At 65.2% G+C, this 24417-nt stretch overlaps 4 protein-coding genes across 11 annotated transcripts in view; 2 read left to right on the forward strand and 2 right to left on the reverse strand.

Moving 5' to 3' along the window:
- The window catches only part of ZC3H18 (zinc finger CCCH-type containing 18), a 53856-nt gene extending 52884 nt beyond the window's left edge, over window positions 1-972 (forward strand). For all 6 annotated transcript variants that reach the window (XM_045533789.1, XM_045533790.1, XM_045533791.1 and 3 more), the window contains one exon: window positions 208-972. In XM_045533789.1, coding sequence (XP_045389745.1) covers window positions 208-409 — 202 coding nt within the window. In that variant the 3' untranslated portion in view covers window positions 410-972. The remainder of the gene's footprint in view (window positions 1-207) is intronic.
- Window positions 973-4612: 3640 nt separating this feature from the next.
- IL17C (interleukin 17C) lies at window positions 4613-7478 on the forward strand. Its single transcript, XM_045533313.1, has 5 exons — window positions 4613-4910; window positions 5070-5122; window positions 5743-5952; window positions 6500-6828; window positions 7070-7478. Exons 1-5 carry the CDS (start codon window positions 4613-4615, stop codon window positions 7329-7331), a joined length of 1152 nt encoding a protein of 383 aa, XP_045389269.1. The 3' UTR covers window positions 7332-7478.
- A 1546-nt stretch (window positions 7479-9024) lies between these two features.
- Window positions 9025-14686, reverse strand: LOC123625377 (cytochrome b-245 light chain). Of its 2 annotated transcripts, XM_045533813.1 has the most exons (6): window positions 14557-14686; window positions 12282-12351; window positions 11814-11888; window positions 11508-11591; window positions 10881-10962; window positions 9025-9300 (listed from the first exon to the last, which is right to left on the reverse strand). In XM_045533813.1, the coding sequence occupies exons 1-6, from the start codon at window positions 14612-14614 to the stop codon at window positions 9085-9087; spliced, it is 585 nt and encodes a 194-aa protein (XP_045389769.1). In that variant the 5' UTR covers window positions 14615-14686; the 3' UTR covers window positions 9025-9084. The 2 variants fall into 2 exon arrangements, with proteins under 2 accessions (XP_045389769.1, XP_045389770.1); XM_045533814.1 differs by lacking the exon at window positions 11508-11591.
- Window positions 14687-15450: 764 nt separating this feature from the next.
- On the reverse strand, window positions 15451-24168 carry MVD (mevalonate diphosphate decarboxylase). Of its 2 annotated transcripts, XM_045533811.1 has the most exons (10): window positions 24036-24168; window positions 20779-20849; window positions 19983-20097; window positions 19673-19819; window positions 19340-19539; window positions 18976-19050; window positions 18662-18880; window positions 18194-18309; window positions 16709-16817; window positions 15451-16082 (listed from the first exon to the last, which is right to left on the reverse strand). In XM_045533811.1, the coding sequence occupies exons 1-10, from the start codon at window positions 24103-24105 to the stop codon at window positions 16002-16004; spliced, it is 1203 nt and encodes a 400-aa protein (XP_045389767.1). In that variant the 5' UTR covers window positions 24106-24168; the 3' UTR covers window positions 15451-16001. The 2 variants fall into 2 exon arrangements, with proteins under 2 accessions (XP_045389767.1, XP_045389766.1); XM_045533810.1 differs by having other exon boundaries at window positions 15988-16817.
- Window positions 24169-24417: the final 249 nt, after the last annotated feature.

Here is a 24417-nt window from a genome sequence, read left to right on the forward strand (position 1 = left end):
CCAGGGCCCTCCCACCCTCTGCTCCTCGGAGCCAGAGTCGTGAGCCTGACGGCCAGAACAGCCGTGGGGGGCCGCGGCCAGAGCGCCCCTTTCCTGCCCTGGGCGCTGCGGTGCTGGGCAGGGACGCTGCCGGGACACCCTGGAACTGCACGGGGCGGGGGCTGGGGGTGTGCCTTGTCCCTCTCAGGGTCCCCTCCGCCCTTGCAGGAAGCGCCAGGTGTCACCACAGTCGAAGAGCTCCAGCAAGGTCACCAGTGTGCCGGGTAAGGCCTCGGACGCCGGCGCCGCCGCCAGCACCAAATCAGGGAAGGCCAGCACGCTGTCGCGGCGGGAGGAGCTGCTGAAGCAGCTCAAGGCGGTGGAGGATGCCATCGCCCGCAAGCGCGCCAAGATCCCGGGGAAGGTGTAGCGGCCGCCCGGCCCTGGCAGACTTCACGTTTTTATAAATAGGGTGAACACAGCCGTTTGGGATTTTGCAGTTAATGTCTGTCTTTGGCTGTGATTCTTTTTAAATATTAAAAAAAAAAAAAGTTTCTCAGCCGGAAAAGAAGCCACACACGAAACGACGCCGCAGCCTCGCGCCAGACAGCCAGGTCAGCACGACACACAGCGCCGGTTCTGTAAATTATGAGCCCCACCCGCCAGCCGCCGCCTCCCCCGCCAGCCGGGCAGGCGCCACCTGCTGTGCATCCCTGTCCCCGCACAGCTCGACTCTTCCTCAACTGCTGGCAGCCTCTCCCGTCCCTCCCTCGCCCCCAGGATCGAAAATATATATATATTCTTGACTAAAGTCTGATCAGGAAATGTTTCCTGTCTTTTATTTTAAACATCAAATTGTTTTAGTTGATTTAAAAAGAAAAAAAATACAGAAGAAAAGACCAAAAAAAAAAAGGCCAAGGGTACTGTCGGGGCGTCTGTCTAATGTGGAGGGTCTTTTTTTGAGGGGTCTCCTAAAATAAAATATTTTGATAAGCATTTGTCCTTGCGCTGTGGTCTGTGCCTGGCCCTGCCCGCTGGCGGAGGGAGGACACAGCAGGGACAGGCTGGGCTGTGGTCCGGGTCCCGCTGGGAGGGGCAGCTCCTGCCCTCTCACCTGCCTGGCCAGCCACCCCCTTGGAGTGCTGTGCCTCGGTTTCCCCAGCCCCATGCCCCCTGAGTCGTGGTGGGGCTTCCCCGGGTGTGAGCTGGTGGCCGCCTTCGCAGCCGTGGGCCAGGCGGGTCTGCAAGGGGGTCTGAGCACAGGGAGGGGTCACGGCGGGTGCCCTGGGGGCCGCTGGTGACCACTCTGGGCCCCGCCCCCGTGGCGCCGGCTGCTGTCTCTGTCCTCCTGGTTCCTGGCTCTGTCCCTTCAGGAGAAGGCTCATTCCGCCCAGCACAGCTGCTCCTGCCCGGCAGGGCCTGGGTCCCCAGCCTCAGGGACCCACAAGGTCGCTGCCCCACCGCCTCCCCAAGGTCAGTGGCGACTGAAGCGGAGCGGAGGAGCAGGGGCTGCGGGAGCTCGGTGTGGACTGGCAGCTGGTGGCAGCAGCCCCCGGCTTTGCTGTCCCTCCCTCCGGGGACCCCTGTGCAGAAGGCCCTGTCCTGGGAGGCTGTGGGCCACCACCCACTGCACCACAGTCCCGGTGGCCAGAACTCTCCGGGCCCAGGAGCAGGGGTGGGCGGGCCTCCGTGGCAGTGTGGGTGCTCCCCGGCCCCCACCATCCAGGGGGTGTGCAGCCCCTGGAGTCCAGCAGAGGCGGGACGAGTGCCCGGAGGCAGGAGCACATCACGCCAGGGAGACCCTGTGACTGCAGCCCCTGCCCTGCCTGCGAGCGCCCACCCACGTACCTGGGGCCTGACCCCCGTGGCGGGGGCTTGCACAGGCCCACGGGGACCCCTGCCCTGGGCGGCCTGAGAGGAGGACTGCCGGGGAAACCCGCCAGACGGGGGAGAGCCAGGCATGGCGCCACGCCCACGGGGACGGTGCTGCCGGTCCACCAGCGGTTCCCCTCGCCCACCCCCAGCGGCTTCCCGTCAGGCACCGCGGTGTCCCAGTCCAGCCGCCACGGCAGGCACCTCCCACTCGCACATTCGCAGCTGTGACTCTTGGCTGTCACCCTCGTCAGCTTTTCAGTTCCTGCCTCCCTGTCCCCGCTGGGAGGGACCTGTCCTGCCACCAGCAACCACAGAGGGGCTCAGGCCAGCGGGGGCAAACCCCTCCTGCAGGCCGCCCCCGACCCAGGCCCACCCCATCCAGCAGGTGACTGCAGGGCCCCCAGTTATGGGTCTGTCCCCTTGTGCCTTCCTGCCGGGGCTGTCTCCTTGGGGCAGAGGGCGGGGCCCGAGGATGTGGTCAGAGCGGCAGCCTGTCCCAGCCACCACCTCCAGGATGCCCCCAGGCCCTCCTCCCAGTGCCTTTCCAGTCTTGCCCAACCCGGGACTTCTGCACTTGCCTCAGCGGCCGCAGGAGCAAAACACCACCCGGACCCCCACTGCCGCCTGCCCTCGGGAACGTCTCCCCAGCACTGGCCACCGGGGCCCCCAAGCCCGACAGCACCAGGGGCAGCGGGGGCCGCCATGGGGAAGGGCCTGCGCAGTGGGCTCATGGCCCTCACAGAGGGAGCCCACTCAGCTGCTCTTAAGACAGAAACAGCCTGGACAGCCCAGCAAGACCCGTCTCCACAAAAAACAGAAAAAGTAGCGGGTGGTGCACAGCTGAGGAGGCTGTGGCCGGAGAAGCGCTGGTGCCTGGGGAGGATGACTCGGGGTGGGAGGAAGCAGGAGCTCCCCAGGGCCACAGGAGCTGGGCTCGCCGGCCCCAGCCTCGTGTATGTCCGACCTGGGTCGGGGTCAGGGTGGGGCCCTGGGAGGACCCTCCTGTCCCTGGGGGGCTCCCTGCTGCCTGCTCATTCCCTCCTTGGTCCCTGTCACACTTTCCACTCACCTGTTCCCCTTCTCACCCACTTGGCTGACCTCACTGCCCCAACCAGGTCCCGCCCAGGAGCCTCACGGGGACAGCCCTGGGCCTGGTGCCAGGTGGGGTCACTGGCCTCACCTGGGGGTGAGGGTGGGGCCTTCCCCCCCTTTCCTTGGACTCCTGTTTCCTTTTCCTCATTCCCTCTGGCTCCTCCTTTTCTTCTCCTGCCCTCCTCCCCTCCTGCCCTCACTTTCCAGCGATGCCGGCTACGGTTGAGCAGGCCGTGTACTGCACAAGAGCTCCCACCTGAAATCACCTTTTCCTTCCCTTCCCACACTGTGCCCTAAGGAAGCCACCGTGGATCTCGGTGGCTCCAGCTCTGTCCTCTGTAACTCTGCCTCCTGCTCACCTGTACCTTCCACCTTCCTTGTCCCCTCCTGCTCCTGCCATGCCCAGGAAACTCCTTCGACCCACAGACTCAGGGTGTTGAGGCAAGAAAGTCCCTGAGACAGCAGGTCGGAGCACTCTGCCCCCGTCGTGCCCTGTACCCGTCCACAGGTCCTGTCCCAGGGGCTGGTGTCCCGCAGCTGCACCCGGACAGGCGGAGTGGGAAGCAGTGTGCGCGCTGGGGCGGCCGGGCCGTGCCAGGCTGAGGGAGAGAAGCGCCCGGCTCTGTGCCAGGCCCAGCTCCCGACACTGGAAACACAGGTGGGACCAGCAGACAGTCCCTGACCCCAGGGAGCTCACACGACCTTCAGGGGATGCACCAGGGGCGGGAGTTCTTCTGGGGCAGGGACAGGTCTCAGCTCAGACTCTCAGGGGCTTCTCAACCCGAGCTGACCCAAGAGGGGCGTCTCTCCTGTTAGGGGGTGTAGTAGCTTCAGTTGTGTCCCCCAGAAAGGTTCGTCCAAATCCTGATCCCTACCTGTGGACGTGCCCTTATTTGGGAAAAGGGCCTTTGGCTTTAGGATGAGGGTTTCAGGGACCGAGGGACGAGGCCATCCTGGATTAGGGTGGACCCTAATCCAAGGACCCGTGTCTTCGTAAGACACAGAAGAGGAGAAAACAGAGAGGCATGGGAGGGACCACGTGGAGATCCGTGTGACGACGGCGGCAGAGGTGGGAGTGACGCAGCGGTGAGCCCAGAGGGCCGCCAGAGCCTTCGGGAACAAGAGCGAGACCTGGGACAGAGCCTGTCTCAGAGCCGCCAGGAGGAATTAACCCTGCAGACAACTGATCTCAGACCTCTGCCCTCCAGAACCATGTGCAGATAAGTTTGTTTCATTTTAAGCCACCCAGCGGGTGGTACTTGGTTAGGACAGCCCTCGGAAACACGTATAAAGAGTGAGCTCCCTCCAGGCCGGGCGCGGTGGCTCACGCCTGTAATCCCAGCACTCTGGGAGGCCGAGGCAGGTGGATCGCTCGAGGTCAGGAGTTCGAGACCAGCCTGAGCGAGACCCCCATCTCTACTAAAAACAGAAAGAAATTATCTGGCCAACTAAAATATATATATAGAAAAAAAAATTAGCCGGGCTTGGTGGCGCATGCCTGTAGTCCCAGCTTCTCGGGAGGCTGAGGCAGTAGGCTCGCTTGAGCCCAGGATTTTGAGGTTGCTGTGAGCTAGGCTGATGCCACGGCACTCACTCTAGCCAGGGCAACAAAGTGACACTCTGTCTCAAAAAAAAAAAAAAAAGTGAGCTCCCCATCACAGGAGGTATGCAAGCAGAAGTGGAGGGCCACAGACAGGAGCCTTATGGGAAAGGGGACTCGATGCATCAGTCACCCTCGATTCCTCCCAGACTGTGGGCCGGGGCAGGGGCTCCCTTAGCCACACCGGGGAAGACACTGAGGCCAGAGGGGACAAGCCCCGAGTCACGGAGCCACCAAGTGGAGGTGCCAGGGAGCCCAGGTGTTCTGGCGCCTCCTCCCGCAGAGGGTTTCCTGTCCAGAGGGACCGAGGTTTTAAGCTTAGAGAAGGACACTTTCTCGGACTCTGTTCTGGCAGCGCCAGCAGGTGAGAAAAGGCCGGAAGGCGGGTGACACTCCCCTCCCGCCACCACCCCGACGCTGGACACTGTAGACTCTGACTGGAGAGGACCAGGCTAGACAGACCCCTCAGGCTTGGAGCGAGTGTGGCCAGGGCCCCGGAGACCCTCCCCAGGGTGACATCCAGGCCCCAGCACTCAAAGCTTCCCACGGTCTGGTCCCCAGCTGTCTCCTTGTCAGGTAAGCAGAGGCCCCCGCCAGCGCCCCGCCCACCCCACAGCACCGAGTGAGGGGTGAGTTGCAGGTGGGTTCCTGGGGTCTCCTTAAATGAAGCTTCTTACGGTGCACGGCACTTCACAGTGTGCAGGGCTTTCGTCCCTCCTCCACCTCGGACTTTTTATTTTTTATTTATTTATTTTTTAGAGACAGGGTTCCGCTCTGTCACCCAGGCCAGAGCACAGTGGTGTCATCACAGCTCACTGCAGCCTCCACCTCTTGGGCTTAAAGGGATCCTCCTGCCTCAGCCTCCCAAGTAGCTGGGGCCACAGGCCACCACACCCAGCTAATTTTTCTATTTTTTGTGGAGATGGGGGTCTCACTATGTTGCCCAAGCTGGTCTCGAACTCCTGGGCTCAAGCGATCCTCCCACCTTGGCCTCCTAAAGTGCTGAGGTTACAGGCGTGAGCCACCACACCTGGCCCATCTCAAACTTTTTATCTTGAACTTTTGTGTCAATAAAACTACAGAAGCCAAACATAGAGACCTGAGGACCCTGGCTGCCCCCCAAGTCTGTTCTGGAACCTCTCCCCGCTGTGCAGGAGGAAGGGAATGTGACAGTCACCTGTGCTTGATCATTTTAGATAAAAAAAAGGAACAAGCCGGGATGCCTGCCCACAGGGGAGGTGCAGGACTACACAGGAGGGGCATCGAGCCCCCACCCCTGGTGCCAGAGCCTGGGGGACGCCACACAAGGTGGGTCAGAGCAGCGCTGCTGGCGGGCTCAGCCTGAAACTCTCTCACGGCAGCGGGAGACCGAGGCACGGCAGGACCACTCGTGGCTCCGTGTGCAGGTGCTCAGGAGGGGGGGAGGGCAACAGGGTGGCACCTCACAGGGGCTCCACGCGTGTCTGTGACGTGATGCACAGCGGGTGGGGACCCACGGGGACAGGAGGAGGAAGTGCCTGCGGCTGGGCACTTCCCAAGGAGGAAGCAGCGCCCGGATTTTCCCCAGGTGTGGCCCCAGTTATAAAGAGCTGGGGCAGCCAGGTCCCTCGCCAGGTGCACCGCTGGGACGGCCGCTAGGTGTGCAGGCTGCTGCAAGCCCACGATGGTGAGCCTGGCATGGCTCCCCGCACCCCCACGGACGGTGCAGCCAGGGTTCTCCAAGCCTTGGGACCAGGATATCAGGACGGGCCTGGGAAACCGAGTCCAGAGGGAGGGAGGGGAGCTAGCCCCACCCAGGCCCTGGGAGCCCTGGGGTGCTGGGTGCCTTGGGCTAGGGGCTAGCCTCTGGGCCTCAGTTTCTCCATCTCTCCCCTGGGAACAGAGCAACCCGGGTGGCAGTGAGGTGCCCCTTCACTGGGCACCCCCTGACCACCCGCCTGCCTGTGTCACCAGCTCCTCCCCAGCCTCTTGCTTCTGACCTGGTTGCCCACCAGCCTGGCCCGCCATGACCCCCCACTCTGGGGGGGGCCCCACTCCCATGGGACCCAACGCTGCTACTTGGCCGAGGAATTGCCCCTTGGCCAGCCACCCCCACACCTGCTGGCTCGAGCTGCCAAGTGGGACCAGGCCCTGCCTGTGGCCCTGGTGTCCAGCCTGGAGGAGGCGGGCCACAGAAAGCAACATGAGAGGCGCCCGGCGGAGACCCAGTGCCCAGTGCTGCGGCCGGAGGAGGTGCTGGAGGCGGACACCCATCAGCGCTCCATCTCGCCCTGGCGGTACCGGTGAGGGCTGCGGCCGCCCCGGCAGGGCGTTCTCACCTGCCCCTTGGCACGGGGCTCGCCCCTTGGCACACCCACCCCGGACCTCAGCCCAGACCTTGTCATCAGGGGCGGGGGAGAAACCCGGGCCCCACACCACCCTCCCTTCCCGTGCCGGCGGCACCCTGGGCGCGAGGGCGCAGGGGCAGGGGCGGGTGCCGGGAGCCGGGCGGCGCTGGACCGGGCCTCACTGCCTGTCCCGCAGCGTGGACACGGACGAGGACCGCTACCCGCAGAAGCTGGCCTTCGCCGAGTGCCTGTGCCGCGGCTGCATCGACGCCAGGACGGGCCGCGAGACGGCGGCGCTCAACTCCGTGCGGCTGCGCCAGAGCCTGCTGGTGCTGCGCCGCCGGCCCTGCTCCCGCGCCGGGACGGGCGCGCCCACGCCCGGGGCCTTCGCCTTCCACGCCGAGTTCATCCGCGTGCCCGTCGGCTGCACCTGCGTGCTGCCCCGCTCGGCGCGGTGACCGCGGGCCGGGGCGCCCCCGGACCCAGCGCCGCCTATTTATGTGTATTTATTGCTATTTATGCCCCCACCGCGCCCCGGGGCTCGGACCAGCCTCCCCGGAGGAAAAAGTGCCCCTGTATTTTATTAAACTCTTATTTAAATGTAAGCGTGTCACGAAACTGATAAACACGTCCCAGAGGGAACCAGCAGGGGCACAGTCTCCCTCGACACTGACGACTCCAGCGTGTCCTTCCAGAAGGGTCTGTGCGTGGACCAGCAGGTGCCCCAGGGTGGGGTGGGCTGTGCTCAGCCCCGAGGTTTCCACTGCGACCCCTGCAGATGGCTGCGGACGGGCGGTGGCACAGGGCTCCGCGCTGAAAGCCGGGGTAGGACCGTGAGCATCTGGGGCAGCCCGGGGAACAGGAGTGTCAGCGCGAGCCCCCAGGGGGTCTTGGGTATGGACCGAACCGCCATGGCGAGTCGCCCCCCTCGGAGGGAGCGCTACGCACGCCCCCACCCCGGCGGGCAGGTGCCTCGAGGCCAGAGGATGCCCCGCCCTGCCGGGGGTGTTCGGTGGCGGGGCCAGGCCTCCGCTCCGCGGGCTGACATTGCCCTGGGGCCGCCGGGCAGGTGTCACGTCCCCCCCCCAGTCCTTTCACGGCTGATTCGCGCCAGCTGAGCGCACGTTGCGGGCGGCCGCGAGGGGAGCGAGGACTCACACCTGGGCCCCTCAGGTGCGGCTCCCTGGGGGAGGCGCATGTTTATTCAGCACGCACTGAGCGAGTTTCCAGTAAGTGCCCGCACGAGGACGGGGCCGCGAACAAAACGGACGCGACCCCTCCGTCCCGAGGCCGGGTCTGTGACGAGTCGGGGGCAGAGGCTCCGGGGAGCGGCTGCCTCGGCGACGCCGAGCGAGGCCCGGAGGACGGGGCGGCGCGCAGCCACCGGAGTTCCAGCCGGGCGCACGGCCGCGTCGGAGAGGTCAGTGCGGCGGCGCGGGGACGGGGACGGGGACGTGGCGGGGACGGGGACGTGGCGGCGCGGGGACGGGGACGGGGACGTGGCGGGGACGGGGCTGGACGCGGCTGGAACCCGGACTCGCGCTGCAGACAGGTGGGTGGGCCGACGGGCGGGGGCCAGGGTGACCGAGGCTTTGCGGGACCCTCGGAGGCGGAGTCGCCGTTTCCCGCGCGGGGCGCACCGAGGGCGGGCCGGAGGGGCCGAGCCCCGAACGGCGATTCGTCCCGGGGGCTGACTGGGGGCGCGGGGCTGAGGCCGGGTCCCCGGGAGGACAAAGGGCGTCGCCCCGCCCAGGCTTCCGCGGAAGGAGCCCAAGGGCGAGGCTGCCCCATCCCCGCGTCCTGCCCGCTGCGATCAGCGCCCGCAGGGTGGCCCGGCCGGGACGCCGCTGCCCACGAAGCCAAAACGGGCACCGGGACCGCCGGGCAGCGGACGGGCGCGTGCGCCGGGGGGTGTGGTCGCCGCCCTCCCCTCCCCCCGCTGTCTCCCTCCCCTCCCCCTCCTGCCGCCCTCCCCTCCCCCCCGCCGCCCTCCCCTCCCCTCCCCCTCCTGCCGCCCTCCCCTCCCCCCCGCCCTCCCCTCCCCTCCCCCTCCTGCCGCCCTCCCCTCCCCCTCCTGCCGCCCTCCCCTCCCCCTCCTGCCGCCTTCCCCTCCCCCCTCCTGCCGCCCCGCCCCAGGAAGAGCCGCGCTCGGACAGTCACAGCCTTTATTGAGGGCGCCCCCCGATGGCCGCGCGCAGGTCCGAGGCGACGTCACACGACCTCGTCGGTCACCGGGATGGGGTTGGCCTGGGGGCCGCCCGCGGAGACCTCCGCCGCCGCGTCCTCCCCCTCGCTCGGCTTCTTGCGGGCCTCGGCCGGGGGCCGGGGCGGGGGGTTGCTGGGCGGCTGCTTGATGGTGGCCCCGACCTGCGGCCGCTGCCTGGGCTTGGGCTCGATGGGCATCCACTGCTCCCCGCGCACGGCCGCCTGCGGGCACGGAGGGCACGGCTGGGTCACGCCGAGAGCCGCCTCGGGGCCCACCCGCCAGGGCCCGGGGACCACTCACTTGCGAATCCCAGAGGGGCTTTCGGGGAGGTTAGGCCGCCTGGGTCAGGCTAGGAGGCCGTGCCAGGAGGGCCCAGCAGGGGGGAAGCGGCCAGGGAACCCCCGGGTTTCTGCAGATGCCCTGGTGGTCAGTTGCAGGCACAAATTCCAAGACCCACCGGGTCCCCAGGCCTCTCAAGGGACCAAGGGCAGGGAGGGGCCCAGGGGAGCAGGGTCCTGTTCACTCACTCACCCTGGACCCCCCTGGCCTGCACCACCCCCCCTGCATTTCACAGACCCATGGCCGGGACTGAAGCCTGCACAGCAGGGATTGGGGGGGCTCTAAAAATACAGACTCCTGCCCCATGCCCTGAGGTTCTGTCAACAGGTCAAGGAGACCTGGGAATGTGTATTTTTAACTTAACTTAGTATCCCATAATATTTGCTAGAAAAAATATGCGACATCGTATACTTATGAAGCGTAAGAATAAACTGGACACCGGCGATCCCACCTCCCAACTTAAACACAGAAACGCCCAGGGGCCGGGAGGCTTTAACAGGCAAATAAGCAAGTACTTCGGGGACAAAGCCGGCACACTCGCGACAGAAAGGAAGACGTTTGCAATGGCTAAAACTTACAGAGAATTAATAACTTTAAATGCATGGGATTCCTGCAAATTCAGAAAAAGACAAAAACCCCAGTAGGAAAATGGGCAAAGGCTGTGAACGGGTGACTTACGGGAGGGAAACCGGGAAAGCTAAAGCGCGTGCGGAGGGGTGCAAAGTCGTGGTTAGAGAAAGGGAAGTCAGAGTCCCACGCGGTCAGCTTTGCGTGTTAACTGGCAGGAACGGTGGGTGGGGAGGTGGGGGCGGGGCTGCCGCGGGGGCCAAGGGCACAGAGGCTGGCGCCTGACCCAGCAGCTCCCTCTGCGTTTAACCCAAGGAATCCTCACTCAGGTCTGCAGCTGTGTGTGGCAGCGGGGAGCCGGGGGGCGGGGGGGTGGCCCCGGGAGACACACACTCCAAGCACCCAAAGCCACTAGAAGCACAGGCCAGAGGAGCGCTCGGCAGCGGGGCAGATTCTAGGCGTGAGTCAGGCAGGAAGGTACACGGTCGCTGAGGCGTGCAACACGGCCAGCGCCACTGGCACATGCTTAGAGCACACAGACACTGCACGGGCCCTGGGGATGAGGGGCGACAAGCCAGGGTCCAAGGCTTCATTCTCCCAGAGATGGCGGGGGAGTCGGGACGCAGCTCTCTGCCCGCGTCCAGGGCCCGCGGGAGGTTTCCCCCAAGGCCTGCGCCCGCCTGCCCCAGAGCCCTGCCCTCCCGGGTGCTTTGTGGCATGCACAGCGCGTCAGATGAGCGGAAGACGGTGGCCACAGCTGTCGGCCCTGCCGTGACAGGAGCAGACTCCGGCTCTCTCATGGCTCTGACAGCCGCAGAGCCAGCTGGCCGGGGCTGAAGGTGTCAGGGGCCGGGGCTGGGGGCGCTGGGGGGTGACTGCAGAGGGCGCCACTCACCAGCAGGTAGATGCCGCTCGCGATGGCCAGGCAGGCGGTCCCCAGGATGGTGGCCAGCAGGAAGCCCGCGGGCACCGACAGCCTGGGTGGAGGCAGGCAGGAGGAAGGACACACAGGCAGTCAGAGAGGGGCCTGGAGCCCAGGCCTTGGGGACAAGGCCACAAGGTGTCCCCCAGACAAAGGGATATGTGGCTCTGCCAAAGTTTGGCTTAACTTTTGGCCCCTCAAGCTGGTGTCTGCCCTGATTTGTACCTTACGGCTCTGGGGACACTGGCTGTTAGGCCGCCATGTTGAGAGGACGCCCAAGGAGCTGCAGAGTGGCCCCGGCCCAGCAGTGGCCCCCAGACACAGGGCCAGGGGCCGTCTGCTCACAGCCCCAGACCCAGGTGGCAACCACCTGCTGAGCCCCGCTGACCCCAGAACAGCCACTGCTGTGGATTTAAGCTCCCGGGGTTCACACAGCAGACGATGGGAACCTCTGCCAGAGCTGTGGCCTGGGCTTCTGTTTGGAAAAATATCCAGGCAAGGCGGGGGCTGGGCTCTCCTGTCTGGGGAGCGGGGCTGGTGGGGGCGTCTCCTCCAAGCCACCCGGTGCCTCGAGTGGGCAGGGCCGGGGCGGGGACTCACAGGAGGTGCAGGACAGCCCGGATGTAGTAGTTCCTGGTGAGGGGCCCGAACAGCTTCAGCACGGTGGTCATGTACTTCTGCCCACTGGGGGAGGGGACAGACGCTGGGGTCCCGGCCTGCCCGACTCGGGAACCCACCACTCCCCACCCCCACCCCTGGGCACTCAGGCCCTTTTCTTCCCAGGAGACACCGTCTCGGATGGGGGACCAGGCTCCCGCAGGGCCCCTAGCCAAGTTCTCGGCCTGTGAGCTCCTCCTGGGCCCCAGGCCCTGGGCAGACCCCAGAGCAGGGTGGGGGGCCACTCACCAGCGCTCCATGGTGGTGCCCTTGGCCCGCTTCCCCCGGGGGTACTCCAGCAGGCACACAAAGACCCCTGCCGCGCTGAGGCGCTGCGGTTAAGGAGCGGCCCCTTTGCTGATAACACAGAGTGGTGCAGCCGCTGCTGGAGGGCCACACAGCTGGGACACAGCCATGCAGGGCTCCAGCTAGTCCTGGCAGGGAGCGAGGGGCTGGCCAGGGGAGGGCACAGAGGCCAGGCGGGGACCTCAGGGCCGGCCCTCATCAGGGCCCAGGCCTGGCTGGTCACCACCACGCGGCCACAGGTAAGTGGCCTGGCTGCGCAGACCACGGGGGTTGCCCGGGGAAACGGGATGAGAACGGAGCTCCACACACCGAAGCACGGTGCTGGCGAGGGGTGGCAGTGGCGCCCCCACCCCAGCCCCTGCAGTCCTGCCTGGCACCCGGCCCCGCCCAGCCTCTCTAGCGGAAGGATACATGGAGTAGGCGCCGAAGTACCACTGGGTGAAGCGCCCAGCCGTGGCCACGATGCCCCCGGTGATGAGGACTGCAGGAGACAGGCGGGTTAGGAGGGCGCCACACCCCTGTCCCTGCGGTGCCCCCAAAGCCTTGGCCACCTCCCTTTCTCCACCTGCTGTAGGCCACCAGGCCACCCAGCGCTGCCCTGGACACCGCCCACGCTTGCCCCCAGCGATGGGGTCAGGGGTGCTTCTCCAGGAGGCAGGTCCCGTGATGAGGGGCCGGCAGAGTGGCCGGGGGACACGGCGGAGGCCAGGCCCCTCTGGGTCCCAGGAGCTGCCGAGGGACAGCTGGCCTGGACGCCCTGCTGGGCCTGCCCCTCTCAGCTCTGGGACCCCAGAGGGATGCGGGCGGTTGCCCTTGTCATTTGTGTGTTTGCCTCAAGTGCTCAGACTGCGCTGTTGCCGGTGGCATCCGCCTTCTCCACGCCTGTCCCTTTTCTTACTTGCGTTCCTCTCCACCCTGTTCCTCTTTCGCCTCAGTTTCCGTCGTCTGAAACTGCTCTTGCTGCACCTGAACCTAGCCGGCAGCCGCGGCCACCCTGTCCTTCCTGCTCAGCTCCGCGCGGTCTAGCGGACCCCTGTCCCCTGTTTGCTCCCGGCTGCGTAGTAACTTTTCCGTTTCCCGTCAGTGTTTGTGTTGGGGAGGGAAGGGCCCTCTCCTCCCGTGTCTGTCCGCGTCTGTCCACGCAGCACGTCGTCACTGTCCCCATCCTGAGCCTGTCTTGCTGCCATCAGCACGGGTGGCAAAGCCACCCCTTGCTCCCAGGCAGGCCTGAGGACTCACTGAGGATCCAGCAAACGTGTGTGAGCACCGGGGTGTGCGGGGACGCAGCAGGGGTCAGGACAGACAAGGCTCGGGGCCCCTGGTCTCGCGCGGGGAGGCAGACGCAAACATCAGACAGCGGATGTGCCAGGAAGGGCCCAGGCATCTAGGTTGGATGCTCTGGGCAGGTGACATCTGAGTTGAGAAATAAACGCAGCAGCCAGCCGGGAGCTTCGCAGGAGAAACGGCTTCCACCAAGTCCCTGCGGCTTGCTCAACGGGTCCCGGAACAGAAAAGAAGCCGTGGGCTGGAGTAAGGAGGAAGCCAAGGGCCGGGTGGGCAGGGCTGGAGCAGCCAGCGCTGTCATCGTTCATGGTGGAGCCACCGGAGGGCGTCAAGCAGGGAGGCTGTCTGCACCCAGGGTGCCAGAGCCCAGGGCTCCCAGCTGGGTGGCCTCTGTCACCCCTGCCTCTTGGAGGGAGTCTGGGGAGGAAGGACCTGAGGCTGGTCTGCAGGGCACAGCCTGTGGCAGGCAGGGTGACAGTCCCGTGGGACAGCACTGGGGAGTTCTCAGCCAGTGTGATCTCCCTGGACACAGAAGGGACTGCAGGGCCCAGGCCCCAGAGCCTCCCAGCCCTGAATGCTGCCGTGGAGCTCGGGGCCATACTCCATGCTGCTGCCCGCCTGCTGTCCCAGCCGGCAGGGAGGCTGCTCGGAGCCCCCGGGGGGCCTGGTGGCTGGGCTCTCCTTGTCACTCTGGGTTCCCAAGCTCTCCCCCCACCCGCAGGTGCAGGTCCTTCCTGGCCCCGGGGCACCCGCACAGCCTGCAGGACTGACACTTCCCTGCCCTGTCCCGAGAGGTTTCTGTTTCCAGACACAGCGCCGGGCGAAGCTCCACCCACCGTCCCCTGCGCCCCCAAGCAAGGCACAGCTGGGCGAGCGGGGGGCGCGCGCTTGGGCTGGGCAGGGCGGCCCCTCGGGGTGGGCTCCAGGCGCGTTGTGAAATCTGGGCCCCAGATGGAGGCGCCGTCCGCCCCGGGATGACCCGTCGTCTCCGCCCCAGGAGCCCGGGGAGGGAGCCCCGGCCCGGCCGGCTCGGGAGGAGGGGAGCCCCCACTCCGGGGCACGAGGGGTGCGGGGGTGGGGTTGGCTCCCCAACGGGCGGGGCGGTGGCTCCCCGGAAACCACCGGGCTGAACCGCCTCTTCCCTGCGCTGCAACTTCCTCCTCCGCGGCGGGGGAGGGGGCAGGGGAGGGGGCGCCAAGCACGACTCCGGCCCGGGGGTCTGCGCAGGGCACCGGTGCAGCCCGGGGTCCCGGAGCCCCCTCCTCCGCACCCGCGTCTGACTGTCCCGCCCCGAACTCCAGTCTGCTCGGGGCCCCCACTTCCCCTCCTGTAGCCGAGGTCCCGGCTGGGGTCTGGGGGGCCCCCCCCCCAGGTCCGGGCCCGCTGCCCGGCGGGCACTCACTCAGGCCGGACGCCAGCGCCTGCTCGTTGGCCCACATGGCCCACTCGATCTGTCCCATGGTGGCGGCGACACGGCTGGGCGCGCACTGAGCGCCCCTGGTCCCTGTCCCGGGCCCTTGAGCCGGCCCCGCCCCGGCCCCGCCCCCGGCCCCAGGTGACCGCCCGGCGGGCAGGGCCGCGGCGCCTGCGCTCTCCGGGCTGGATCTGCGGGCCCGGGGCCACCCCCCTCTGACCCTGCGGAACCCCCACCGGCCACCAGACCCGGGAGAGGCCCGGCCCCGCGGCCTCAGCTCTCGCTTCCCCTTCCAGCGCCTGCGGGGGCGGGGAGTTGTTAACCCAGGGCTTCGTCAAGCGTTGAGCGTCCCCACCCAGTCGCCCCAGCGCGCTGCAGCTTCTGACCCAAGGGGTCCCCAGGCTTCTAGGCAAACACGGGTGAGAAGGCGGCTTCCCAGACAGGGCTGAGCGGCCGGCCCAGGGCCCGGGGGCTGTGCTCCCCCGCCAAGTGCCTCTGCCTGACACTGTCACCAAGGACAGGGGCGGCTCCCTGACGCCTGGCATGGGGACCAGAGGCCTCGCCCCCTTTCCACCACCTGGCTCAGGGCTGGCACAGGTGTGGGCAGGGTCAGAGACTGCGGCCCCCTCCCAATGTGACACGCCTGCCTTGGAGGGAGGAGGACGGGCGTGCAAAGCTGGGAAGGCCCCTTGCCCTCCCCGCCGGGTGGAGGCTCAGCCTGTGCGGGAGGTGGCGCTGAGGTGGGGAGGGCTTGCGGGGCCTCCCGGGCGGGCTCTGGGGGTGGGCAGCACTTGCGGGGCCTCCTGCGGGCCACAGGACCCCTCAGAGCAGGGACCCGGGGCGCTGGCTTAGGAAACAAGAGAAACAGCCTGAGGCAGGCGGTGAGCAGTGCTGGGTTTATTCCCGTGGTCACAGGCTGCGGCTCCCAACGCACCCAGATCCGCGGGCCCCGCCCCTGCCTGGCCGGGAGCCGCCTCCCCACCCTGGGAAACATCACTGGTCATTTATGAAGAAATGGTCCAGCCACACCCTGGCCGAGTTCAAGGTCCGGCAGAGGCACCATCACTGCCACCTGTGAAGCACTTGGGGGGTTTCCTGAGGCAGCCGGTCCGGTCCCCACACAGCGACCGGGCCCCAGAGGGACGGGAGTCCCGCTGAGCTCCTGTTTGGTGCCCTGAGTGGGCTGGGGTTCAGGGTTAGGGACACGCCACCACTCCACACCCAGCTGTCACGCCAGACCCCAATCCCGTCTCAGCAAAGCAGCACAGGCAGGGGGACAGTTGACGCACTTGGGGGTCCCACTGCTGACGCCTGGACGGCTGCAGGTCTCACACCACTGCCCACGGCACCGTGCCCGCTGCCCGGAGCCCAACGGGGCGGCCTGGCCACCACGCCACTGCCCAGCCCCAGCGAGGCGCCCTGCTCCCCTGGCGTCACACAGGCGGCTTAGGCAGGCCGTCGGGGCCCAGGAGGTGAGCATGGGGGTCGTCCAGGACTTGAGGCCCCGGCCCCACCTGGGGGGAGAGAGAGTGGTGTCAGGTTCCTGGGAGATGGCAGTGCGAGCATCGCAGGGGCCTGGGCTCTTCAGGAGGGATAGGGTGTGGCCCCTCTTCTGGCCCCTTTCCAGACCCAATCAGAGGCTAAGCAGCCGGGCAGGGCCACCTCTGCCGGCTGAGCACTCCCTGTCCCAGGCCTGTCCCGGTCACTGCCACAGCCTGCAGACCTGGGCTGGGGAGCAGCAGCCCTGCACAGAAGGCGGACTCCGTGGCCCGGGTGGGTGTGACCATGGACTTGGGGCTGGCCCTGGAGCAGGGTCAGGACCCCCGAGGGTGGAGGCTGCACCCCGAGCGCCCACCCCAGGAGCCGGCTGCCAAGAAAGGGGACAGTGCCACCTGTCTCCCACCCCAGGCCCAAGCGTCACAGGTTACCTGCAAGTGTCCACTTTAGAGCAAGTGAGTGAAGCAAACAGGCCAAATGCCCTGAAAGCTGAAAGTACTATTACTGCTACTTGTGTGCCGTCGGTGTTGTTAGCATTTGGGCTTCCTGCCTGAGACCGTGGGGGGCAGGGGGGGAGGGGGCTGCCCCAGGGCGGAAGGAGCCCCCCTTGCAGGGAGGAGGCACTGCAGTGTCTGGGCCTCACCTGAGTGGCGATGACGTATTTGATGCCACCGGGGGTGGGCTCCGTGGCCAGCGCAGCTTTGAGCTCATCCGAGAGAGGGGCCGGCCTCACCGGCAGCCCCTGCAGGAACCTGGGACAAGGAGGGACGCAGACTGTGACGACGCAGTGTGTGACTCCGTCCCCGTGGAGCGTCCAGCCCGGGCAGCTCCAGAGACAGAAGTGGACGGTGGCCGCCAGGGGTGGGGAGGGAGGCGGTGGGTGGCTGCTGATGGGGACGGGTTTCTTTTGGGCTGGTGAGAGAGTCATGGGCGTAGACAGAGGTGACAGCTGCACAGCACTGGGGACGCAAGAGACACCACAGCACCGTGCACTTTAAAATGGCTGAAATAGACCGGCGCGGTGGCTCACGCCTGTAATCCTAGCACTCTGGGAGGCCGAGGCGGGTGGATCGCTTGAGGTCAGGAGTTCGAGACCAGCCTGAGCGAGAACCCATCTCTACTAAAAGTAGAAATAAAAATTATCTGGACAACTAAAAATATATATAGAAAAAATTAGCCGGGCATGGTGGCGCATGCCTGTAGTCCCAGCTACTCGGGAGGCTGAGGCAGGAGGATCGCTTAAGCCCAGGAGTCTGAGGTTGCTGTGAGCTAGGCTGATGCCAGGGCACTCACTCTAGCCTGGGCAACAAAGTGAGACTCTGTCTCAAAAAAAAAAAAAAAAGGCTGAAATAGTGAATTTTATGGGTTTTTCTTTTTTTTTACCAAAACCTAAAAGCCAAGGCAGGGATGCTGAGGGCCCAGGCTGGGGTCAGGGGGTCAGTGAGGAGGGCTTCTGGAAACCTCCATTGCTGATTCCAACTCCTGAGCCCACCGCGCCCCTCAGACGGGGAGACCTGCCACCCCTGCAGGTGGCCAGAGACCTGGGGGGGTCAATGCACTCAGCCTCCAATCACTGGATGCATCATTACTGCCCCCGCTGCGGGCAGAGGGACGTCCCCACACCCTGCCAGTCGCCCCCAGCCAGGAGGTGCCTCTCACACAGGAGCAAGAAGCCACCAGGACACCCGGGGGGTCAAACACGCTGTCCCCAGCGCGAGGCCGGGCCGTGCTGCGCCTGGGCAGGGGGACGTGCAGTCGGGCCCTGCCCCGGCACACGCACCCGGCACAGACACCGCGGCAGCACTGGCCACCGTGACTGGCTCTGACTGGTCTCGGTAAGAAGGAAACCGGGGCTTTGTTTTAATCATTTTCTATAAAACGTCTGACATGTAGCGTATACCTCAGCACGCAGGGCGCACCTCCTGGCACAAGGCACAAGAAGTAGCTCCCGGATGGGTCGGGGCCATGGGCTCCCCAGCTGCCGGCCAGGCAAGGCCTGGTGCCGTCCACAGGCACGTGCGCGGCCTAAGGCTGGGGGTGGCGCGGGTGCGAGGTGCCGCCCTCCCTTCCTGGCGGGGGCACCTGGCAGGGTGTTTCCCACAAAGGGGGCGAGGGGACCCACACTCACTCGTCTCCGTTCGACTCGGGCGGGAAGCTGTGCCTCACGGCAGCCACAAATTCAGCCACAGTGTCGTCCAGGGTGAAGATCACGGCGTTGGGGCCCGCGTCAAATGTGTACGCCACCTGGAACCTCAGCGGTCACCCTGGCTGTCCACACAGCGCCTGGCCTCATCCCCCATAACCTCTGACCTTCCAGGGGACCTGGGGTTTCCCAGAGCTAAGTCAGGGCCCTCGGGGCCAAACCAAAGTGGCACAGTGTCCCCGAGTGGCCGGTATGCGTGACCTCTGCCTGTGAACTCGGGAAGAGGTAGGTGGGGCTGTGGCCGGAGTGAGCCGAGAAATGAAATGGAACAGAACACGCTGTGCCGCTGGCTGCTCTGCGCATGGCAGGCTGCAGCTCCCGGGCACTGGCTCCGCCACGCCACAAGCCTGAGCGGCACCCCACGGGTCCCAGGGCTGGGGGCACCCCCATCACCTTGGTGAGCCCGTGGTGGGCGTTGAAGCGGTGCACCAGGTGGATGATGCGCCGGGAGGTGTCGTTGAGGTAGGAGATGGGCGGGAAGGTGTCCAGGCAGGTGGCGTGGAACTGGTTGCTGTCCCTCATGGTCAGCCGGGCGAAGCCCTCGAAGTCCCGCTCCCGGATGCAGCGAGTCATCTCTGCCAGGCTCGCCGGCACCACCGCCTCGGCCCGGAACTGTGAGGACAGGCGGGTTGCAGGGAGGGTTCGAAGCGCAGGCGCCTCCACCCGGGCCTGCCGGGAAGCGCGGGGGGCCGCACCGGGCGCCTCACCCGGAGCAGGGGGCTGGTCTCCACGCTGGTCTGCATGCCGGCCGTGCTGCTCGTGGGCTTCCTGGCTGCGCTCACCTGCTCGGGGGACAGACCGTCTGGGCAGGCCCACACGGGGCCCCTGGCTGACACCCCCCAAACACTTGGCCTTTCCTCCGCTGGCACAGCCGAGGTGACACAGGCCCGGGAACGGCCACTTCTGGCTTGTGGGGGGACAGCAGCCCCTTCCACACAGCAGGGGTCTGTTTCTCCCCCCGGCCACCCCGGGAGCTGAGTGAAGCCAAGACTGGCACCTTTGCGCCCGCCCTCAGCATGGCCCCGAGTGCTGACAGAAGCCCCCGACGCCCCCTGGCCCCACCCTGCTCACCACGAGGATGAGGACTCGGAGTTCGGGCCAGTGCGTCTCGGGGGCCACCTGCCGGGCGACGCTGTCCTTCCCATCGGCACGCTCCCCCATGTGCCACACCACGAAGCCCCCGTGCAGGCTGCGGCAGGCGCTGCCCGAGCCCCGGCGAGCCACTTCTGAGAGGTCCCCCTCAACCCCGTAGACCTGGGCCAGGGTGTAGGCTGCAGGCACAGGGGACGAAGTCAGAGAGCCCAAGCACCCCCCGCCCCGAGGGAGCACCCCCCACCCCACAGGTGACAAGACGCAGCTCTGCTGCCGCAGCTCGGAACCCCAGGGACTCTCTGGGGCACCTACCTAGGCAGGCGAAGCCCGCTGCGGAGGACGCCAGGCCCGCGGCCGTGGGGAAGCTGTTCTCCGAGGCCACGTGCACCTTGTAGCTGAGGCTGGGGGAAGGCGGGGCTCCGTCCTGAGCGCTGCTCCTCTCCTGGGCCAGGCGGCGGACTGGGGGAGGGGGGACGGCAGGTGGCACAGCTGCCAGGCACCCCCACCCGACCTGCGCCTGCTGTCCTGCCTGGGGGGCACGACTGAACACCAGGCCTCTCGGCCTCGGACTTCCACGCAGACCCTGCCCTGGGGAGACGGTGCCTGGGTGGCCCCGACTCACTCTCCCTCAGGCAGGCCTGCAGGCGCGGCTGCCCCACCTCCTCTTCCCGGCCGTTCAGCCAGACCCGGTCCTCGGTGAAGTCCTTGCTGATGGCAGCCGTCGTGGTGGTTCTCAGCTGGGAGAAAACGGGGCCACCTCAGAGCCAGGGCCGGGCCCTGGTGCGGCCAAGCACCCCCTCTCCCGAAAAAGCCTCTCCCACCCACAGTGCTCGCAGCTGCCCCCTGAGGCAAGGACGGGGAGGCCAGGCCTGAGGCCAGCCTGGGCGGTGGGGGGGCCCGTGTGGCAGAGACCAGGTCTGGGGAGAACTGCGGGCACAGGGCACGTCCTAATAAGAGAGATTTCCAAAGGGGACCCCGGGTACTGTGAGTGTGTGAGCCCACGTGTGTGAGGGGCCCCTGCGCTGTGTGTGCATGTGCGTGCGACGGGACCCGGGTCGTGCGAGCGATACATGGGTGCGACGGGGACCCCGGGTCGTGTGCGCGCACGTGGGTGTGACGGGGACCCGGGTCGTGTGCGCGCACGTGGGTGCGACGGGACCCCGGGTCGTGCGAGCGATACATGGGTGCGACGGGACCCGGGTCGTGTGTGCGCACGTGGGTGTGACGGGACCCCAGGTCGTGTGCGTGCACGTGCGTGGGATGAGACCCTGGTGTGCGTGCTGTGCCAAGCACCCCTCCAACTAGAGAGGGAGCAGACACCTGCCTGGGCTGGGGGTCCCTGCTGAGCGGTCCGGTCCCAGCCTGTAGGTACAGAGGTCCCAAGTGTTGAACAAAGCTTTGCCCACGCTCACACTCACCTGGTCCTGGTGCAGCGTGACGCTCAGGGAGGAGTTGATGGGCAGGATCAGCTCCTCATCGCGCTTCCCCCCTGGAAGGAACAGCCAGGGCCAGGCCAGTGGGTCTCCCACCCGCCACTGTGCTCCCCCTTCCACATCCCCCCATCTGTCTCCATCCTGCTCTCTCACTGCACAGTCTAAGCCCTTCTGCTGCCGCTGCAACCCCACCTTCAGGAAGCCCTCCTGGATTGCTCCCCACCTCCGCGATCAGGCTCCGAGAGCAGAGCTGGAGGCCAGCCCACCCTTGACTCATTCTCCCACTCTGTCTTCTTTCATGCACTTCACAAACCACCTCCGAGTGCCTGAGCAGTGATCCTCGGGCTCTGCCTGTCTTCCCAAACAAAAGGAGCCCCGTTCCTAAGAGCTGCTAAATGTCACTGCTCACACTCTCCGGGGACACTCAGAACCACCCCCACTCCTGCCCAGCCTTGCCACCCCAGCATGTCACAGCTAACGAGGATGGCCCACATGGGAAGTTTGCCCCGGGCAGCACCACAGGTGCTTTATGTAGAGTCTTATTTAAAAACATCTTTGTCAGGCGCAGAGTACGCTCAGCTGTGTGCCGCGAGGTCTTAGGCCAGTGGACGGTCACGAGGCCGGTCAGTACTAACACCTGGCGGGGAACGCACAGTCCCGCGTAGCTCCCTAGAGCGAGGCTCCCGCCAGGCTGGGGGCGGGCAAAGGGGACGCACTTCCTCCGTTCCCTCCTCAAGGATGACAGCGGAGCCTGGAGTCACACACAGGACCCCAAGGTGAGAGGGGGCCAGCCATGAGCAGCGCGGGGGAGCCCCCAGTCTTTCCGTCTCGTGTGCCCCAGACTGCGGCTGGGGAGCCTGGGACTGCCAGGGAGTGCCCAGCCCCATGGGAGCCTGCTCACCCCAGTGGGACCAGGAAGGGTGGCCTGCCAAGACAGCTCTCCACGGTCACCGCTCTGCTCCAGCCAAACACCACCCATTCACGAGGGCCACGTGGAGCTAGACTCCCCCAGCGGCCAGGCTGGAACGGGGTGCTTCAGCCCTTCCGCTTCCTGCAGGAGCAGGGACTTTCACCTCCCAGCTGTCAGTGCGGACCATGTGGGAGCCGGTCCCGCATCCCACCCGGAGCACTGGGGAGGTGCTCCTGCCCGGCCCTGGGGGACAGCCGGGAGCTCCACAGGACCCAAACAGAAGGCTTACAGAAGACCCAGGGCCCAGAACAACTCGAAAGCATATAGGTTTCAATCAGAAATCATTTGTCACACCAAGAACAAAGAAGATCTCAAATTGAAGGAGAAAGATGACAGAGCCAGCGTCAAGATGGTTGAGATTACCTGGCAAACACACACGAGCAGCCGTAGTAAAAATGCTTCCAGGAGCAAACCTCACGTTCTCGAAGGAACAGAAATTCTTGGCAGAGAAACAGACGACATCAAGAACAAGTGGAAATCACAGAAGTGACGCTACAATAACTGAAATAAAAGGCTCAGCGCGTGAGCTCAGCAGCAGGACCGGGGAGCGGAACCCCATGGGAACGAGCACAAAGGGAGAAAACGGGCAGAAGGAGAAAAATCCCATCATCGTACCAAAAGACAGAAAAGCAGCTGACAAAACTCAACCATTCATGATAAAAACTCCCAGAAAAATAGGAGTAAAGGGGAACTTCTTCAGCTTGATACAAACTTGCTCTTACGGCAGGCTTAGGGAGCCAGACTGAATGCTTTGGCCAGGACGACGGAGGCCAGGATGTCTGCTCTCACCACCCTCACTGAGCTCGGTGCTAGAAGTTCCAGCCACTGGGATCAGGCAAGAAAGGAAACAAAAGGCGCACAGATCGAAAGGAAAAAGTTTTTTTTAAATCATCCCTATTCGCAGATGACATGATTGTCTACATAGAAAATCTCAAGGAATCTATGAAAAACTCTTAGAACCGATTAGTGAGTTCAGCAAGGTTGCAGGACACAAGATCAACACGTAAAAATCTATTTTTCTCCATCCCAGCAACATGCTGCTGTTGCAATTAAAATACAACATGCCACTTACCGTCACTCAGAAAACCCTCTCCGGTGTTACTCTGACAAAACCCGTACAGACTCGTGTGCTGACAACTACACCTGCTAGTGGAAGAAATCAAGGATCCCAGTACATGGAGAGGAGGCATATCACCTTCACAGATGGAAGACTCAGCATCGTAAAGATGTCAGTTCTTCCCAAATCCATACGCAGACTTAACCCAATACATATCGAAATCCAGGCAAGACTTTTTGTAGATATAGAGAAGGTTATTCTAAAACTTACATGGGAATGCAAAGGAGCTAGAGTAGCTAACCGATTTTGAAGAGAAAAAATAAAGTAGAAAATCAGCTCAGCCCAATGTCAACACTTCTATACAGCTAGAGTCACCTGGATTAGCTGTAGTGTTGGCAGAGAGACACACACAGATTTAAGGAGCAAAACAGAAAACCCAGAAATAGGCCTACACCAATACACAAAAGAACTTTTCAGTGGAGGAAGAGGAGCCTTTTCAACAAATGGTTCTGGGATAATCGGACGTGTATAGGCAAAAAAAAAAAACACCCTCAACCCAGGTTTCATACCTGATGCAAAAAATAACTTAAAAAGGACCAAAGACCTAAAAATGTCAAAGTTAACCTACACAACTCGGAGAAAAACACAAGAGAAAACCTCTAGGATGTAGGGCCAAGCAGAGCGGTCGTAGACCTGGCGGCAAAAGCCTGACCTGTGAAGGACAAAGTGACAGACTGGACTCAGAAAGTTCAAAGCTCCGAGCCCTGGCGCCGGGTCCCCTGGGAAGGGCCCTTTGGGGCGCCCCGAACCGCGAACGCTCAGACCCCGGCGAACGAGCCAACGATGCGACTGGGACGCGACTGGGACGGGGACGAAGGACATCGGGGCACCCGGGGTCCAGCACGTGGCAGGTAAACCTGCGACAAGATGCTCCTCACCGGCCGCGGGAGAAACGCGACTTAGACCCACAAAGACCCGGGCGGCTCAGGGCGGCCGAAATAAACCAGCCTCGGATGCCGGTGAGGACGGCGGAGCGACCCGCGTAGCTGGTGGTCCCGGAACGGGCCGAAGTAAACGACCCCGGCGACACGGCCCCGGAGGCACGAGCCTGGCCCCGGCGACACGAGCCCGGCGACCCAAGCCCGGCCCCGGCGACACGAGCCCGGCGACACGAGCCCCTCCCGCGCCGCGGCCCGGCGCTGTCCGCGCACTCACAGTACTTGATGACCGCGATGTTGACCGGCGCGGTGCAGGTGACGGCCACCAGCGGCTCCTGCGAGGCCATGGCGAGCAGCGCCGCGTCCCCGGCCCCACAGCAGCGAGCCGCCTCGGGCCCGACCCCTCCGGCTCCGCCACCTCACGCGCTGCCACGCGATTGGCCCGCGCGCCCTTGTGCTTAGGTGCCGACCAATCAACGGTCGGCCAGGCCCAAGCTTCATCTCTCAGCCAATGGGCGGGATCGGACGATAGGCTGCAGCCTCTGAGCCCGCCCCCACTCGCCCGGGAGCGCTCGCCGGGCCTGCGCGGGGCGGGGCCTGCGCGGGGCGGATGTGCGCAGGCGCGTCGCAGTGGCTTTCCGGGAAGCGGGCCTCGCTGG

Source organism: Lemur catta, chromosome 20, assembly GCF_020740605.2.
Source record: "Lemur catta isolate mLemCat1 chromosome 20, mLemCat1.pri, whole genome shotgun sequence".
NCBI classification, from domain to species: domain Eukaryota; kingdom Metazoa; phylum Chordata; class Mammalia; order Primates; family Lemuridae; genus Lemur; species Lemur catta.